Source organism: Jaculus jaculus, chromosome 17, assembly GCF_020740685.1.
Source record: "Jaculus jaculus isolate mJacJac1 chromosome 17, mJacJac1.mat.Y.cur, whole genome shotgun sequence".
Taxonomy (NCBI): Eukaryota; Metazoa; Chordata; class Mammalia; order Rodentia; family Dipodidae; genus Jaculus; species Jaculus jaculus.
In genome coordinates this window covers 38,544,126-38,564,074 of record NC_059118.1, presented here as the reverse complement: position 1 = coordinate 38,564,074, position 19,949 = coordinate 38,544,126, and the positions used below count along the sequence as shown (strand labels likewise).

The 19,949-nt window shown below is 37.5% G+C and overlaps 2 protein-coding genes across 7 annotated transcripts in view; one reads left to right on the top strand and one right to left on the bottom strand.

Annotated features, from left to right (window-relative positions):
* Window positions 1-15,435, top strand: part of Plscr4 (phospholipid scramblase 4) — a 56,488-nt gene extending 41,053 nt beyond the window's left edge. For 5 of the 6 annotated variants that reach the window (XM_045136993.1, XM_045136992.1, XM_045136989.1 and 2 more), the window contains 4 exons: window positions 1,786-1,839; window positions 11,645-11,806; window positions 13,115-13,273; window positions 14,178-15,435. In XM_045136993.1, coding sequence (XP_044992928.1) covers window positions 1,786-1,839; window positions 11,645-11,806; window positions 13,115-13,273; window positions 14,178-14,228 — 426 coding nt within the window. In that variant the 3' untranslated portion in view covers window positions 14,229-15,435. The remainder of the gene's footprint in view (window positions 1-1,785; window positions 1,840-11,644; window positions 11,807-13,114; window positions 13,274-14,177) is intronic. The other variant, XM_045136991.1, reaches the window with a different exon arrangement.
* LOC101618134 (lymphotoxin-alpha-like) lies at window positions 5,021-5,828 on the bottom strand. Its single transcript, XM_004663630.2, has 2 exons — window positions 5,630-5,828; window positions 5,021-5,421 (listed from the first exon to the last, which is right to left on the bottom strand). Exons 1-2 carry the CDS (start codon window positions 5,826-5,828, stop codon window positions 5,021-5,023), a joined length of 600 nt encoding a protein of 199 aa, XP_004663687.2.
* Window positions 15,436-19,949: the final 4,514 nt, after the last annotated feature.

Sequence of the window (19,949 nt, the reverse complement as noted above, 5' to 3'; positions counted from 1 at the left end):
GTTCACACTTTTGAGGAATCACCATAATGATTCCCATAGTGGTTATACAAGTTTACATTCCCATCAACAGTGGAGAAGAGTTCTTCTTTCCCCCCATCTGCATCAACATTTGTTGTTCTTAGAAATTTTAGTGATTGCCATCCTGACTGGAATAAGGTGGAATCTCATGGTTGTTTTAATTTACATTTCCCTAATGGTTAGGTTAAACATTTTCTTAAGTGTGTGTTAGCCATTTGTATTTCTCCATCTGAGAGCTCCCTATTCAGTTCTCTGCACCATTTTTGGAGTGTGTTGTTTGATTTTTTTTTTTTTATTGTTTAGATTTTTGAGTTTGCAGATTTTAGATATTAGGCTTCTGTCAGTGGTCTAGCTTGTGAATATTTTCTCACACTCAGTGGATAATCTATTGGCTCTGTTTATGGTATGTTTGTCTGTGCAAAACCTTTTTAGCTTAATGATATCCCATTGTTTGAGAGATTGTTTAATTTCCTGGGCTACTAGGCTTCTGTTTAAAGTCTTTCCCAACTCCTATATTGTGGGAAGTTCCTCCAATTTTTTCTTCCAGTAGAGTTATAGGTCTTATATTAAGGTTTTTAATCCATTTGGACTTGATTTTTGTATATGGTGAGATGAGTGAGTCTAATTTAATTCTTCTACCTATAGCTATCCAATTTGTCCATCATCTTTTGTTGAACAGAAATCACTCTGCTTTAATGGCACCTTTGTCAAAGATCAAGTAGCTATAGTTACTTGACCTAAGGTTTGGGTCTTAATTCGGTTTCATTGGTCTATGTTTCTGTTTTTATTCCAATACCATGCTGTTTTTGTTACTATGGCTTTGTAATATAGCTTTAGACTGGATAAGGTGATACCTCCAGAAGTGTTCTCTTGCTGACGATATGTTTGGATATATGAGGCCTGCTGCCATTCCATATGAATTTTAAGAACATTTTTTCTATCTCTGTGAAGGACTTTCATTAATATTGCATTAATTGCATTAAATCTGTTTATTGCTTCTAGTAGAATTTCCTTTTTTTTTTTTTTGGTTTTTCTAGATAGGGTCTCAATCCCAGGCTGATCTGGAACTCACTATGTAGTCTTAGGGTGGCCTTGAACTCATGGTGATCCTCCTACCTCTGCCTCCCAAGTGCTGGATTAAAGGCGTGAGCCACCATGTCCAGTAGAATCGCCATTTTCACAGTATTGATTTTACCTATTCAGGAACATGGGAGGTCTTTCCATCATCTCAAGTCCTCCTCTATTTCTTTCTTGAGTATTTTTATGTTTTCATGATATAGTTCCTTCACATCCTTTGTTAGTGTTATTCCAAGTATTTAATTTTTTTTTGTTGTTGATATTGAAAATGGGACAGCCTCACTGATTTATTTCTGTATATTTGTTCTTTGCATATAGAAAGGCTACTGATTTTTGCATTGATTTTATATCCTTCCACTTTACTGACGGAATTTAACACCTTTAGAAGTTTTGAAATGGAGAGTGTGGGGTCATTTATGTATAGGATCATGTCATCTGCAAATGGGGATAACTTGACCTTTTCCTTTCTAACTTTTATCCCTCATATTTCTTTCCCCTATCTTCTTGTGTGAGCTAGGATTTCTAGTACTAATCCAATGAGCAGTGATGATTGTGGGCACCTCTGTCATGTTCCTGATCTCACTGGGAATTTCTTGAGTCTTTTCCAATTAAGTATTATTGGGTTTTGGGTGCTTTGTATATAACATTTATTGTGTTGAAATATAAACCCTCTATGTCTGTTCTTTCCAGTGTTTTGATCATGAAGTGGTGCTGTATTTTGTCAAAGGCCTTCTCTGCATAAAGGTAGATGATCATGTGGTTCTAATGGTTCAGTTTATTTATGTATTGTATTACGGTGACCAATATCCATATGTTAGACCATCCCTGCATCCATAGGATGAAGCCTACTTGACCAAGGTAGATAAAGCTTTTTATACGCTGTTGAATTTGGCTTGCAAGGATTTTCTTCAGGACCTGTGCATCTAAATTCATCAGGGATATAAACCTATAGTTTTCTTTTCTTATTGAATCTCTGGTTTTAGTATTAGGGTGATAGTAGCTTCATTAAAGGAATTGGGGAGGGTTCCTTGCTCTCCAATTATACAAAGCAGTTTGAGAAAAAATCATTTCAGTTCTTCATTGAAGGTTTGATAGAATTGGGCTGAGAAGTCACCAGTCCTAGACTTTTCTTTTTGGGGAGGTTTTTGAATATTTTTCAATCTCCATGGATGTGATATGTTTGTTTAGGAGATTAATCTTCTCTGAGCTTAGTTTGGTAGGTAGTATGTGTCTAGGAATTTATCCATTTCTTCCAGATTATTTAATTTTGTGTAGTAGAGGTTTTGGATGTGTGCCCTGATGCTTCTTCCAATTTCATTGATGTCTGTAGTGATCTCTCCTTTTTCATTTCTTTCAAATATTTTATTTAGCAACTTCCATGATCATTAAAATATATTCCACGGTAATACCCTCCCTCCCCCACTTTCCCCTTTGAAACTCCATTCTCCCCATCTCAATCAGTCTTTTATTTTGATGTCATGATCTTTTCCTCCTATTATGATGGTCTTGTGTAGGTAGTGTCAGGCACTGTGAGATCATGGATATCCAGGCCATTTTGTGTCTGGGGGGAGCATGTTGTAAGGAGTCCTACCCTTCCTTTGGCTCTTATATTCTTTCTGCCACCTCTTCCACAATAAACCCTGAGCCTTGGAAGGTGTGATAGAGATATTGTAGTACTGAGCACTCCTGTCACTTCTTTCTAGCACAATGATGCCTTCTGAGTCACCCCAAGATCACTGCCATCTGAAAAGAGAAGATTCTCTACCAAAAGTGAGAGTAGCATTAATATAAGGGTGTGAACATTAAGAGAAGTGCTTACTGGGCAGTTTGATGAACATAGTATATACATTTAGCCAGACAACAGCAGACGATACAACCCTAGGGATCATGACTACCCCTGTTTTAAGTTTACAGTATCAGGAAAGTGTTCCCTCCTATGGAACAGGCCTCCAGTCCAATTAGAGGGCAGTTGGTTTCCACCATGATAGATGTGCCACTATTGCACCTGTTGGCTCATTTGGCCTGGCTGGCCAAATATAATGCTTGCAGAGTCCACTGTTGAGTATCTTCACTGGTGTTTTCTATCTCTCCCATTGAACTGCATGTAGAATGGCTTCTTCCAGCTTTCTGTTAGCTGGTCTACACGGAGGAGGTTATCAGCTGAGTTCCAGGAGGATTTTTCAGTGGCCTTGTAGCCCAAGTATGTGGAGTCTTTGGCAATAGGGTCTTAACATCTATTCCTTTTTCATTTCTTATTTTGTTAATTTGAGACATCTTCTTTTTTTTTTTACTTGATTAAATTGGCTAGGGGTTATCAATCTTGTTTATTTTTCCAAAGAACTAGTTCTTCATTTCATCAATTTTTAAAATTGTTTTCTTAGTTTCTTATTCAATAATTTCTGCTCTGATCTTGATCATGTTTTTGCATCTTTGAGCTCATATGGTTGGATTCTTCTTGTTTTACAATGCCTTTAGGTGGGCAGTTAGGTTATTAATGTGAGATCTCTCTATCTTTGTCATGAAGGCATTTAGTGCTATGAATTTTCCCCTAAGATGATTTCATTGTGTCCCCTAGGTTTTGTTACGCTGTGTTTTCATTATCATTCAATTTTTGGAATTTTATAGCTTCTTTTTTGATTTCTTCCACAACTCATTCATTGTTTCAAAATGTGTTGATCAGTCTCCAGAATGTGGCTCTTGTTCTTAACTTCTAGGTTTAAAGCATTGGGATCAGATATGATGCAGGTAGTTACTTCAATTTTCCTGAATTTGTAGAGGCATGCTTTATGGCCTAATATATAGTCTATTTTGGAGAAAGTTACATGGGCCACTGAGAGAAATAAGTATTCTGTACAGTTGGGGTGGAAATTTATGTAGACATCCATAAGGTCTAGTTGATCAGTGGTGTTGTTGAGCTCTTTTATTTCCCTGTTAATTTTCTGCTTGGTTGATCTGTCTATTGATGATAGTGGAGTATTAAAGTCTCCAACTATGATGGTGCTTACATTTATTTCTGTTTTGTTGTCAGGTAGGTTTTGTTTAACTGTGGTGCAGCTGTGTTTGGTGCATATAGATTTATGATTGTGATGTGCTCTTGTTGGATCATTCCCTTGATGTGGCCTTCTTTGTGCTGTTTGCTTACTTTTGGTTTGAAGTCTATTTTATCACATATTAATATAGTGATACCTGCTTGTTTCTTATTTCCACTTGCTTGGAATATCATTTTACAGCCTTTCACCCAGAGGAGGTGTCTGTCTTTAGTGGTGAGGAGCATTTCTTGAAGACAGCAGATAGAAATAACCCTTTGTTGATTCATCCTGTTACTTTTTTTGGGTTTTTTTTTTTTTTTTTTTTTTTTTTTAGAGAAAAGAGGTTTATTTGGGCTTCATAGAAGGTTCAGATGGCTCCTTGTGGGTGTGTCATCAAGCCGTGGTTGGTTCCTAGTGCCCCTTGGTCTGTCATCTAACTCTCTTCTCTCTCTCCCTGGTGAGCCCCAGGAAGATGCTGCTACCTAACTCCATTTTGTCTGGGGCCTTTCTGTTGCTCCCCTCTTTCCATCCTCCATAAATAAATAATTTAATCTTTCCCTTCATAAATAGTCTCCCTTCCCTGCTTGTCTCCCTCCCCCATTGTATGCTCTTAGTCCAGGTCAGGTCTTGGCCCCGCAGAGACCACAAGCCAGACAAAAAGCTCTGTGTAGGAAATTTCTGGGCAGGCTTGAGCTCCTCAGATGAGCTTCTGGAGTGGCTCTGGGAAGTGTGCTCCTGGAGTGCCTGGAATTCCTTCTTTGAAAGATCTAGTGGGGAAGGCTTGAGACTATGGGGATGGGCAAAGGAGAGGGGGAGTGACTTAAAATGGTCAGAAAAGAGCAAAATGGTGAGGCCATGAAACCAATCTCTTTGTCCTTTCTGGATTTTTCCAAGTTCTACAGAGCAAAAGCTCCGAAGAATACACAACTGGGGCTAAAGTGTAGATGGAAGACACATTCCGTGTGAGTGGACAGCTGGTCTCCCTTGCTGAGCAGAAACACAGCCCCCTGGTACATCGAGCGCACCCACAGTCCATGTAGCCCCGGGCACACTGACTTCTGGGTGCTGAGGAGAGGCACATGGGAGGGATACTGGGAGGAGAAGAGCTGGACCTCGTGGGCCAGGAACACAGGGGCAGGGGAGCAACCTTCGCCAGAGAAGACCACCTGGGAGTAGACAAAGTAAAGGCCACTGGTTGGGACCAGGAGGGAATTGTTGTTCAAAGAGAAGCCATGGCGAAGGAAGGCACGATCTGTGTTCACTCTCCAGCTCAGTGATTTTGGTATGCTGGGGTCTCCTAGGAAAGGTCATGAGGATAGGTGCATAAGAGGTCTCCACACTTGAGTCACCAGGTCACTGAGTTCCTGGGGTGTTGTTAAGGGGAAGATGGGAGTGGGCTGTCTGTCTATAGGGCTAGGGGAGGTTAGGGGTGGGTGGGATGGCCATTTGGGTCCCTGGTCAGTCAGGTAGGAGGAGAGTTAGGGACCGTGGAGGTGGGAGTTTACCAACAAGGTGAGCAGCAGGCTTGAGGGTGCCATGGGCAAAATGCTTCTGTGGATGTTGATGGATCCTCTGGGCAGCTGAGGGTGACAGGCGAAGGCCAGGGAGTCCCTCTTTCCCTGGAGGCAGGGCCAGCAGCAACCCCAGGAAGAAAAGGGGGGTGCCATGCACCCTCAGGAGGTAGAGATGTCCCGGTGGGGTCATGGAGAGTATCTGCTGTGCTGGGCCCTTGGGCACAGGCAGCCTGGGTCCCTTTATAAAGGAAGCGGCAGTGGCAGTGTGGCAGGCGCGGGTGGTTCTAGGTCGGGCTGGACTTTGTGTTTTTTGATGGGTGAGTTAAGACCATTAATGTTCAAGGTTATAACTGTGAGGTTCAATTTAATCCCTGCCATGATGGAGTGCTTTATGGGGTTTGGTGCTATCTTACGTTTTATAATTTTGGGGGGCCTTGACTATTTTAGTTATTGTGATCTTCTTGTAGACTCTTTACATTGGTTATTTGCCTTGTCTGTGTAGAGAATTCTCAGGAGTAGTCTCTGCAGGTTTGCCTTGGTGTTCATATAATCATAGAGTTGACTTTTTTCATTGAAAATTTTCCTTTCATAATATATTACAAGGAACACTTGCTGGGTACAGTAGCTTGAGTTGGAAGTGATCTTTTTGTAGACTTTGAAGTGTTCTATTCTAGGCCTTTCTGGCTTTCAGGGTTTCCATTGTGAAATCTGAGGTCATTCTGATGGATTGCCTTTGTATTTAGTGAGTTGTTTCTCTCTTGCTTTTATCACCCTCTCTTTCTTTTCATTGTTAAGAGTTTCGTTATGATGTGCATCTTTGATCTTGTTTGTTTGATGTTCCATGAGCTTATTGTATCTGGATGGGCCTCTTTTTTGAGAGATTGGGAAAATGTTTCTGCAGTAATTATGTTGACTCTGTTCTCTACGGCTCTGCGCTGGGTTTCCTCTCATTCTGGTAGACCCATTATCTAGGTGTTTCATTGTTTTAGAGTGTCCCACTGTTCCCTTACATACTATTCACATGATTTTTGAACTTGGCAAAGTTTTTGGCCTCCTGATCAATTCCTTATGTATTGTCTTCCAGCTCAGAGGTTCTGTCTTCCACATGAGTAACTCTGTTAGTGAGGGACTGTAGAGAGGTTTTTAAAAGCTCTGTTTCATTTTTGTTTCCTGTTGTGTTATTTTGCATTATGTCCATTTCTTCTTTGAAGTACAATTTCAATTCAAGTTCTGGTTTTCTGATGCTTCCTGGAATTCATTCTTGCATTTGATTAAGTCTTCATTAAGCTCAAGTGGTTATTGAGATCATCCAGTTGTTGACTTACCTTCAATTCATTTATATCACTCTTGAGGTTTCTAATGTTTTCTTCAATTAAGTTATGCCTAGTGTCAAAAACTGATTACTCTACGAGATGAATCTGCTCAATTTGATTTACATGATTGCTGGTTTTTTGATGGCTTGCTTCCAATTCAGCAATTCTTTTGATCAGGGTAACATTGGTTGTTTGGTTTTTATTTTTGGATTCAGTTTCTATTGATTTCTCCATGCTTTCATTGTAGCACTACACATCTTTGGTGGTTATCTTTTTATTTTCTGACTTTTGTTTTTTTGTTTGTGGTCTACTCATCTTGGGGAAATGTTTTATTCTAATGATGGGGAAGTGATATTTGTTCTTGTAGAATCTTCGGTGGGTGTTCTATTTTAAATGTGAAGAGAATTGGTATATGATGGGGTTATAACCACAGATTCACAGATTAGGGAGATTGCTAGTACCTCAAAGGTTCCTGGAGAACTGGGAAGTGGGGAACTGGGAGCCCTGGCCTACTCACTCCACTGGCACATAGTCTTCAGCACACTGGGATCAGGGGTTAGGGAACCAGGAGCCAGGAAGCTGGAGGGCCAGGGGGAGGAGGCCAGCTCCTACAGTGGCCCATGCACCATCTGACTCAGGTGAATAATAATTTGGCTACCCAGAGGCCACTCAATCAGGAAACCAGAGCAAAAGTCCTGCTTCCACAGTCCCACAAGCAGTCCAAGGCTGCTGCTGGGACCAGGGAACTGGGAAGTGTGGAACCAACCAAGATCTCTGGACTACTCACTCCATGCATGTACCTTCCAGAGCAGGGGATATGGGAATTCAATTTTTTTTTAATGATGGCTCTCATAGCTATAAACTTTCCTTTTAGAATTGTTTCATCTATATCCCAGTGATTTTGCCAAGTGGAGCTTTCACTTTTATTTGATTCTAGAAAATTCTTAAGTTGTTATCTGATTTCTTCAATGACTCATTGTTTATTCTAAGTATATTGTTCAGTCTTCAAGTTTTTGTCTCCGTTCTGTGGATTTTCTTGCTGTTGATGTCTGGTTTTATTTTACTATGATTTGACTAAATACAAAGAATTATTTCAATTGTTTTATATTTGTTAAAGCTTGTTTCGTTGCCTTTAATTAATTTTAGATTAAGTTCAATGGGCCACTAAGGATATGTGTATTCTGTATTTGTTTGGTGAAATTCTGTAGAAATTTATCAAATCCAATTAATTTAGCTTTCAGTTTCTTTGATATTTAGTGCTGAAGATTGATCTAGATATGAAAGTTGCATATTGATATCTCCATCTATTTTTATAGCAGGATGTATCTAACTCTTCATGCCTTCAATGTTTGTTTCATGAAGTTGGTTAGCTCAATATTCAGTACATATATGTTTGTAATTATTACATAGTTTCTGGATTTGTCCATTTGTTAGTATGTTCCCTTTACTAGCATGTAGTATGGCTCTCTTCTGATTAGTTTTGGATTGAAATCTACTTTATAAGGTGGGATTTTGTCTTCTGTTTGCTTGTAGATGATTTCCTTTCTTTGACTCTCAACTGATAGTTGGCTTTGCCAGTGATGTGCATTTATAAGAGGCAACAGAGTTGGATTTTATTTTAAATCCAGTTAGTTACTCTGTATCTTTTAAATGGTGGGTTAAGATCAATTGCATTTAAAATTGCTACTGAGAGGAGTTAACTAATTCCATAATTTTGTTGGTTGCTGTTCTGGTTAGCTGGATAGTCATTTGTGCCTCCCTTGTTAGTATAGTGGGTATTCTGGTGGTAGACAGGATGAATTCCTTCTTGTCTCTCCTTTGTTTATCAGGTTTTCTCATGTAATGCTCTCTCCTGTGCTTCCGTGAATTGGTCTGTTCTTCTTCATCTGTGTATAAGATTCTTTTAAATATTTTGCTTTGTAATGCCCTGGTGTTTATGAATTACCATAGTTGTTCTTCTTTTAAAATGTTCTTATTTCTCTATTAGTTTTAAAAGCTAATTTTGTTGGATATTTAGCAGTTGTTTACTTTCATCCCATGACTCTGGCTTTTGGGTGACTGACAATAAATTTCACAATATTATTATGGTATACATGTCTGTATGGGTGCACAAATACCATAACACATGTCAGAGCACAACCTAAGAGTGTTGGTGCTTGCTTTCTACCTTGTTTGAGACAGTAGCTCCCATGTTGGCTTGTTCCTGTGAACAGCCTACTAGCTGGCTGATGAGCTTTGGCAATCTCTTGATTCCACCTTCTGTTGCCATAGACACATTGGAATTACAGACAAGTATACTACTGGTGTCTTACTTTAAGTGGGTTCTGGGTATTTGAGGTATGGTTTTGTGCAGTAAGTATTTTTAACCACTGAGCCATCTCCTCTGTTATCTATTTGCAGTACTTTTCACCTATTGTCTTTGTGGATAGAAACCTTATATTAGAGATGAATACTTCTTATCCTTGATGACTTTTTTTATTTTAGGCATTTTTCTTCATGATATAAGTTGGGTTTAAAAATCAAAGCCTATAAATTCAACATTTTGAGTTTGTAAGAGGACAGAAAGGAATAGGGCGACTAAGAATTAAAAACTTAACAAACTCAAGCAAATTTTGTTTAATGATCTGATCAAGACTTTTTCCAGTATCTTTATGTTCATGCTTGTATATATTTTGTGTGCATCTTGTTTGTGTAGCATAGCTTTATTACCACAGAGTCAATTCAAAACTGTTTTGCAACCATATGAATTTTCTTTATTGCCACACTCCTTTCTTCCTCTTCTTCACTAACTCTGGGAAAGTACTAGTTTGCTATATAGTCCTGTAATTTGACATTTTGAGAATTTTATAGAAAGCTAATAATTATACAGTGTACTAATTACCTAATATCACATGATATCCATAAATATGTAAAATTTTATGTTTCTTATTTATTATTTATAAATTAAATTAACTTAAAATATAAAAGTTATAAAAAACAGGACCATGTCATTCATAACTTTTCAGGATTAGCTTTTTTATCCTGTGTAATTAACTTGGTCCTGTCCTATGTGCTATAGCATTTATTTTCCAGATTCTTAGGAAAGTACATATGAAGACAGAAGGGCAATCCACAGACTTTCATGCTAAACTTTCCCCAAATAATTCATATTTATAACTCTTGTTATTACAAAGGAAGATCATGCTTAACAAATATATAATGTGCAGGTAATGAAATAGAACAGTGGGCAATTGTTTTTAAAATATTTTTAATTGGCATTGCTTACATGTACAAAAATTCCATTCTTTAAACATATTTGTCACTCACCTCCATTTGTGGTTTCAGGTATTGACAGAAAATTGTAATCTGAAAATATTAATGGCAAATTCCAGAAATAATTTACAAATTGGGTGGCATGATGAATTCTTGGACGTGAATTATCCTTTTTCCTAGAATACTCACATTGAATATTTCATATTCCTTGTGGCAGTTGAGAGAGAGAGAGAGATATCATGTTCTATACTCACTTACAGATTGCCTATGAGTATAGAACTCTTAGGTCCTCTCCATATGTGTGTTTGTATATGAGATTTAGTACTATTTGCACTCCTAGGTGCTCCATAAGGGTATATTTACATAAAGTTCAGTATTGTCTATATTCTTAGGCACTCCATAGGTGTGTATGTATATGGGTTTCAGAACTGTCTTCACTTTTAGGTACTCAGTAGTTACCTGAACACTTGGAACTCCATAGGTGTATATGTATACAGGGTTTAGTACTGTCTATAGTCTTAGGCTCTCTCTCTCTGTCTGTCTCTCCCTCTCTCTCTATATATATGTGTGTGTGTGTGTGTGTGTGTGTGTGTGTATTTATGGGTCAGTACTATCTGTACTCTTAGGCACTCCATAGTAGTGTATGTATGTGGAGGTAAATGCTGTGTGCACTCATGCATCCACTGACATGTGGTACACAGTCACATCAATGCAACAGTCATATTCATGCAATTTTCAGAATGCTTCTTTTCTTCTTGGTTTTCTGTTTTAATTGTCATATCTGAGGCTGAGGTTTAGCAAATTAAAATTTAATTGGGCCAGGCGTGGTGACACATCCCTTTAATCTCAGCACCCAGGAGGCAGAGGTAGGAGGATCACTGTGAGTTCAAAGGCACTTGGAAACTACACAGTGAATTCCAGGTCAGCCTGGGCCAGAGTGAGACCCTAACTTGAAAAACAAACAAACAAAAAAATCTAATTGATGGCTGTTTCATGGATTATGTCAAAAGACATGCAACTCCTAGATGGGAGACAGGAGACATTGCTGCAGCATAGCTAGGAACATACACCCCGTGTCTTTATGTGGGTGCCCTGTCCATGGGCTTTCTAGAATAGCCTGGAGATTCTGTGGATGCTGGTAAGGTTGGACATACAGCGTTGAAACACTGAGCTTGCACAACTAGCATCTTATAACAAACATTAAAGCAATAGTTAAGCTTGTTCTTTATTCCAAAGTAAACAGGAGTCTTTCCCTCCAAACGTTAGTTTCCTTTGTAAGGGAGAGAGAGAGAGAGAGAGAGAGAGAGAGAGAGAGAGAGAGAGAGAGAGAGAGAGAGAGGGAGGGAGGGAGGGAGGGAGGGAGGGAGGGAGGGAGGGAAAGAGAGCGCCCATGTGAGCACATATGAGTACAGCATCCTCACCCCTGTGACTTCTTTTGCAGCTGGAAGTGCAGTGTCCTCCTGGTGTCACCATTGGGTTTGTTTCAGAACACTGGAATCTGTGCAGGGCAGTTTACAGCATCCAAAATGAGAAGAAAGAGGATGTGTTGAGGGTGCTTGGACCATGTGCAACCTATGGCTGTGGATCAGACTCTGTTTTTGAGGTAAACACATATAAAATATTGTTTCTACTTTTTCCCTAACAAAACTCAAAATGTTTTTGTTTTAAGCAGTTTTTCATGTGAATGAAGGAAATTGTATGGAGAAGAATGAATTGATCAGTTAAGATTAGATGATTTTTATACTATAGCTAGTGGATTGCTTACATTTCCCAAAATGTGAGCTTTTTGCCTCAAAACACTTTCAGGCTTAGTAACCTATGTAGAACATTAGAACTCCTGGGAGTAAATAGCCTGATCTCATCATTGTATTCTGTACTTGGCTGCATATAAATAATCATTCTTTTTTAGTGACTTCCAGAATGGTAGAGTTAAAAGCAAATGCCCAGGAAATTCCAGCATATATAGAGTATTCCTAGAATCATAGGTAAAACTCATAATGGGCTATATTGTAGATTTTCTCAAGAAAGAAAAATTCTTCATTGAAGGGACTTCCAAGGAAATTATTAGAAATTCTTTGAAATTCTGAGAGCTTTCTTAAAACTTTCTGATACAGTGAGCCTCATCATAATTCCATTTCATATGATACCATATGATACCTAATAACTTTTCTCATTCTGTATCACTATATAATTAAACATTACTCATTTATTAAAAGGCTATTGTAAGGTCGAGTGTGGTGATGCATGCCTTTAATCCCAGCACTAGGGACGCAGAGGTAGGAGGATTGCTGGCGAGGCCGCCCTGAGACTACGTAGTGAATTCCAGGTCAGTGTAGGCCAGAGTGAGACCCTACCTCGAAAAAAAAAAAAGGCTTGTAGAAAATGTCAGCAAGCCAGATTGCCAGAGCAGGCTATGAGTGATCCCTCCCATTTCTGATTGCCATTTGAGTCAGAAAACAGATGTTTCTAGTATGGCAAGTGCCATGGTCCATGTTGAAGACCTTTAGTTTCATGAAGTCTCCTATGACAGGGGCTACGCAGCATCTGGTACAGTCCTCTGGTTTTGTGCAGATGTTCACTTTGTTGGAAATGACTTCTTTCCCATTTCCCAATCATTGCACTATAAGAAAGAGATTATCAATTCAAATCATGTCTCCTCTCATGAAGTCTCCTAATAATTCATTGATAAAAAGAACTGGTGTGAAAATTTTAAGATATATCCCAGCCCAATTACTAAAACATTTCAAAAGAATTAATCCTGCTTGGCCATAATTTTGTTGTTGAAATTGTCTAATTGCAATGTTCTTTCTTGCATTATATTGTGTTATCACAGCAAAACTGCTTCCAAGAAGACTGAAACATGCACTTTAATAATTTCTGTCATCATAAAATTGAATTCTTGGCATTGTAGGTCAAATCCCTAGATGGGGCTTTCACCATTGGCAGTATAATCAGGAAATGGAATGGCTTATTATCAACAATGGCAAATGCTGACCACTTTGAGATTCACTTCCCTTTGGACCTAGATGTGAAGATGAAAGCCACAATTTTTGGAGCTTGCTTTCTCATTGTAAGTTTTTTTTTTTTTTTTAATAGAATAGAGAGCATTATTTCTTCTGAGGAAAACTATGCACCTTCGCTAAAAAAAAGTAGAAGAGGGCTGGAGAGATGGCTTAGCGGTTAAGTGCTTGCCTGTGAAGCCTAAGGACCCCGGTTCGAGGCTCGGTTCCCCAGGTCCCACGTTAGCCAGATGCACAAGGGGGCACACGTGTCTGGAGTTCGTTTGCAGAGGCTGGAAGCCCTGGCGCGCCCATTCTCTCTCTCTCCCTCTATCTGTCTTTCTCTCTGTGTCTGTCGCTCTCAAATAAATAAATAAAAAAAAATTATTTAAAAAAAAAAGTAGAAGAATTTGTTTTGAAACCTGGCACATGTTTTGCAAAATGATTAGCACTTAGAAACTTAATTCTCTCATGTATATCAGAGAGAAAAAAAAACATAGGTTCTAGGGTTATGGATAGATATATTACATTAAAGTATTAAGGGGTGCTTGGAAGATATTAGACATTCGTTGGATATAATTGCCATCATTTCTATAAGTTATGGTTCTCCCTACTTATAAATACCTATTCCACGATTATTGGCATAATAAAACCAGTATAAAGCTGATGTGCTTATCCTCTTTCTGATTGCCTGTCAGTATATTCCTTGTTATCATCCTCATATTTATCTAACTTTCCTTCTTTGAACAGTAAAATTTTGTAAATTGATACTGAAGATGGGAAGCCCATTGTCTACTAACATTATCAGTTTTACTTGCTTCACAGAAAGATCGTCTATATAAATATTTCATTATATGTATTGATATTGATTTTAACTGGGTTATAATATTGTCTTGATAATAAATGATATTATATGTGTTATATGAAATTATCTCTGTCATTTCTATCTAAATAGTATTCATTTTCCAATTTCAGGATTTCATGTATTTTGAAAGATCTACTTCACAGCATTCACACTCCAGATAGAGTCAACAAAGCAACAAAATGAGCAAAATTTTCATTGGGCCTACAGTCACCCCACCTCCCAATTATTTGCGAGTGTATGTCTTTGGTTTACATATTGTTTTTACTGTGTTGGTCTAAGAGCCACACTGATGGTGTGAGTGCAAAAAGAAAAATTATAACATGTTCTCCAATTGAATAACTGGCTACATGGTAGGCAAGAAGTTTATTCTGAAAGCTGTAGCCCCTTAACCTAGCAGAGAATCACATAGCAAATGTTAAAGCACTACAAGTATGAAATAGGGGAAATGAGCCCCTGGGTTCTCCCACAGATAGTGAAATGATGAATATACTAACATGCTTGTATATATAATCTCCCCTTTGTCAAGAAGGCAAACTTGACTTCAGGTGAGAGGAATGTCATTCTTCATCTTTGGGAACATAAAAGTAGAGAGAGAGAAAGAAATAATGTTTTTTTTTTAATTGTAGAGGGAAAATGCTAGGTGCACACATGTATCAAATACATCATTCTGAAAAGTTTATAAAAGTTCACAATGTTCAATGGGAGCTTTGATTTCATTAAAAATAAATATTTCTATTATATCATGCACTTCACATTTCAAAGCCTATTTCCTCATTCTATGACCTGGACAGTTTGGATCTACATGTATGTGAGGGCATAATGAGACTACCAGGGGAAGATCCAACCAGGGCCACAGCTAAACAAGATCTCACATCTGAGGGCATCAGTGCCTATGTAGAAACCTTGTCCATTTACACATAATATACTCAACACATTTAATGCCTAGTCTGTCTTGGTCATATATTCCTCACATATATGTTTAGCCAAACCTGTAATATTGCAAAGTGCATCTTTTTATTTCAGAGAGAGAGAAGAGAAAGATAGAGAGAGAGGATTGGCATGCCAAGCCTCAGCCACTGCAATTGAACTCCAGACAATTGTGCCACCTAGTTGGCATGTGCAACCTTGCACTTGCCTCACTTTTGTGCTTTTGTGGGATCTGGAGAGTCAAACATGGGTCCTTAGGCTTGGCAGGCAAGCGCCTTAACCATTAATCCATGTCTCCAGCCCATGTATTGGGTGGCTTTCTGCCATGTAACATTTCTTCCTCCCTCCCTCCCTCCCTTCCTTCCTTCCTTCCTTCCTTCCTTCCTTCCTTCCTTCCTTCCTTCCTTCCTTCCTTCCTTCTTCCCTCCCTCCCTCGCTCGCTCTCTCGCTACCTCTCTCCCTCCCTCCCTCCCTCTTTCCTTCTTTCTTTCTTTCTTTCTTTCTTTCTTTCTTTCTTTCTTTCTTTCTTTCTTTCTTTCTTTCTTTCTTTCTTTCTTTCTTTCTTGTCTCCACCAGGCTGTTCTACTGGCAAGAAATGGGTCATGCATTTCAATTTTGATAGGTGATATTTTGTGTTACAGTTTATAAAAGCAAAAGGCATACATTCTGGCACTAGTAAATACTACTTTACTGCTTTTCATTTAAATGTCAGACAAATATTATACACAGAAGAAATGAAACATCAAACATGTTCCTTTTGCAAGTTCTGCTGCTTACGAGTAAGAGCTATGGAGATCAGAAGGTCCCCACTGTACTTGTGTGTTGTAAGCAGGCTATGTGCATGAATGTGCTCCGTTTGTCTGGTCCCTCAATTCAGCCTCCTGTCTGGATATGAGCTGAGGTCTTGTAATACATCCAGTAGATAGAATGTCATATTCTTCTGTGGCATATTGAATAAAGGTTGTGTTCTAAAATGGGGTTATTCTGAGAAACTGAGATCACTTATAGCCCTTTTGGGGGTTAAAGATAGATGCTTCACTTTTTATTATACTAATGCTTGTATGGTAGACATTTTACTGGATTATTTGTAATATTCATTTTTAAATGCTTCCATTAGCTATTGCCTTCTAAATAATTCTAAACAACATATGATTTTAAAATGCAATTATAATAAACAAATATATGTTGTATAATAATATCTGATATTTTATATAAAAAGTCAGAAAGTTCATGTATGACATATTATTTTTACTTATTCTCATCCTGACATTCTGAGGCATGCATTACACTATTAATGTAAGACAGGGTAATTTACATTCCTGCTTAAAGATTTTGTGATATTAACATGTCTCTTACTGTTAAAATTTTTCTTTCTGTAAAGATAATAACTTGTGTCATATTTTATAATATAATTCATGTTTTGCATTGCATAGTGGTATTTTATTGTATAAGACTGGCCAGGTTCACTAAGAAACAAACAGACTTGTTTTTTAAATTTGGGTGTGTCAATATGTTTTCATGGTTTTTTGGCTTTTAAATAAATACATACTATGGTTATTGGCAAAATCCTGTTTTATATTTGAAGTAGTGGTTAAGATTTTGAATGTTTTTTCTAAAGTCATATTTGAGGTAATTTGTTAATATCTAATAAACTCATTCAAGTGTTTTGCTTTCTTATATAAAGTACTATTATATTTCTAAGGCATTATGTAATAATAAGTAGCATTGTTATATAAACAAATTATAGATATTACTACAGATATTTAAGATGTATATAAATTTTAAGTATAATTTCAGTGTCATTAAATTTTTATATAAAAACTGTTAGAATTTGTAACTGCCTGTAAAAGATAAGTTTTAAAGTATTTTTTGATTTTCCAGAAATGTACAAACTAATGGGTTATTAGACTAATTTACTAGATAAATTTTCCCCCAAGTAGACATTGATCTCAAGAATATCACAAGTGAAATAAACAAAAAAAAAATTTTAAAAGAATATCACAAGCAGAGTAATCCCAGGCAGGGCATGTCATCACTGTTGGAGAAGCTGGCTTCTCTTCAGTCCAGTGTTCAAATTTTACTTCATACTGAATAATGCAAGCTTATAAAACCCAACAGGTTTAGATTTAATAAAGTAATATCAAGTTCATCTGTTTGGTAGTGAAAGCTGTTTAAACTTGACTTTTCCAGTGACTTCACAATCTTTCTCACATATGCCTGTAGGCTATTCATTCATAAATTGTATAACTTAGAAAAAAGAAAATCAGATGATACATTGAAGTATGGTCCCAGAATGCGTAATGTGCCACCAAGCAGCACTTAGCACATCTAAAGGAAGGGGGTGATAGGCATTCCTTCCATACTCGCTGCATGAAGTAAAGAATAGTAACTTAGTAAAATATTGATTAGAGTAGCCAGTGAAAGTCTTCTATACTTTTCTACTGTTTTATCTCATCAACCAGTACTTTATTGAACATCTATTAAATTCTTTTGACAGGCATAGGAAAATGCAAAGATAAAAAGTATATACTTACAGCTCACAAAGTCTAGAAAACTTCCTAAGGCAAAGAGAGACATCTGACTCTAGACAGTGTTGCAGTATGCTCAATGATATTTATTGAAAGAATGCAGTTCTAATCTGTTATTCCACTGTGCTAGGTATGAAAATGGAGCAAGTCAATATATTATTATAGCGTAAAGATAATTATTGAATAAAACAGAGACATACTTTTTGCTTGAAAATTCATATTCCTGGGTTCTTGTGGCCATATTCTGAGGTAAGTGGGTAGAAAAACTTCATGGAGACATGATAGCCCCAAGGAGACAGGGTGTGCAGCAATGTCTTTCTCTGATGTGATGATGATCAAAGGAAAATGAAAGATTGGGTAAAAGGTGGTTGACACATGAGCCCCCAGAGGGGTGAAGATGAGCAGGTGGAACTCAGCTATTAAAAGGCCTACAGAGGTTCCAGAATTATGGTTTCAACCATGAATTGAGAAGTGCTTTATTCCGGTCCATGTAAATGCTAGTGGTGAGAATTCTTTGAAAAAGTGTGTAATGAGAGTTGAGGAGGTACCATAGCTGTGATCATGCCTCTGTATAAAATTTTTAAATAAAATAAAAATAAAGAAATCCTAAAACCATCCTACATCATTAGCTAGATTAGTGATTGTATATTAAATTTCTTTAGCAGTCTTACTCCTACTTCTCTATAAGAGGACCAGTCATGAAATCACCTAAGATGAAGGTGTGTGGTTTAATTCAAAGCCAGGTGGATATGCTTCTGTACATGTATGATAAAAACCAACTCATCTATGAGGTAGGTGGCATGATGGGACCAGTCACCTGTGATAATGGTGATGATAGTAATATTGACTGTGCCAAAAGCAGCCTGCTTCTTTGTCATGTTTCCTACTTGCCATATACAGTTCTGCATGAAGTTACCCATTTAATCCTTACAACTAGCCTGTGTTACAGATTTAATGACACTTCATTGTAGAGGTGAAGAAACTGAGATTGGCTGGTCTGCACAGATCTGTCAGGCAGGTATATGTCCATAAAGCCATGGCTTGTTGCAAGCTGGAAGCTGCCCTCTCTTGGTTGTCTTAGAGGCATGCTTCTGCCTTCTACCTCTCCTTGCAGCTTTCCACATTGTGTATATGTCTTAAATATAAACTCCTAAACAATGTGGCCAAATTTTAGTCTTTGAATTCTTGCATTTTTCTATGTGAAGCACATAACAATGACAAAAGCCAAGTTTTTGTTGATGTTCACTTAGAACATGTCCTTATGCATTAGAGAATGTCTTCTTATGGGTATTCATTTTATTGTGGAGACTCTTTTATAAAACCACCAACCTCAGTATGGTGGAGGAAATTGGAGCCTTTGGTGATGATGACTGGTGACTCCCTTCATCTGGGAATCCAGAGAGCATCTCAGCCTTCACTTCACAGTCAGGCACTCAGTTCTTTTATTGCTGAATTCCTTACTGTCCTAGGGTCCATGCTTTGCCATCAGGGTCTGGTTTTCTTCAGCCATACTTTCCAGGGTTTCTATAGCAAAAGAATGTTAAGATTATTGAGTTTTCATCTTGCCAACAAAGGGAGTTGCCTAATTTTAAAAATAGCACAAAGTATAGTATGTTTAGAGGAAATTATATACCATAAATATAAGGACATGTTAAACTTGTAGATTATCACTATGTAATAGTCCTCTGTGTTTTCTGTTTGATATTACATGTTATTGTTGAATTGCCATATTATTAAATCCTAAATTGCCTTAAAATGATTTGTATTTCTAATATTGTTGTTAGGCAAAATATATTCATTTAAAATAACTCAAGCTCTTCTCTAACAGGCTCAGATAAAGTTATTTTATGAGATTATAAGGAAAGTGTTCACTGAACAATTTTTGAAATATATTTACTCAGGATATTATAGGTAATAGTCATTAAATATAATAATTGAGCTTTAATTTTATTATAGTACATGACACAAAGAAATTACAATGTTATCTGTTCTGTTAATTTTACATGAATGTGTGGATAGAGAATGCTAGAAAGTAGAAATTAGAATAATAATAATAATATCTAACCAGTCTTTTAGCTTCACCCCAAAGTGAGATAACTGAATAAAACAATATACAACAGGGGGCAGCAGCAGCTTATGGATTTCATTAGTAAACCATGCTCATTTTCCCAGGCAAGAATTTGTCTGTACTAAACACTGATGAATAAATCCAAGTGATTTAGACTTTAAAAGGACATTAAGGACAAGCTTCTATGCTTTCTAGTCTACAGAGGAAGAAAGTCCAGGTCAGCTGGCCAGTGTTACCCTGGGAATTAGTAGTAAAGCCAGAGTGAAAGTATAAACCTCTAGTCTTTATTTCCCTGCCAACACACCAAGAATTTTTCAAAGATTTAGAACATTTTAATGCAATGTCTCAATACTGATATT

Bases quoted from the DNA above. Each gene is read 5' to 3' on its own strand.
- LOC101618134 (XM_004663630.2), bottom strand. From the start codon at position 5,828: ATGACCCCACCGGGACATCTCTACCTCCTGAGGGTGCATGGCACCCCC. The intron at 5,422-5,629 runs GTAAACTCCCAC...GACCTTTCCTAG, and splicing joins GCCTGCTGCTCACCTTGTTG to GAGACCCCAGCATACCAAAA.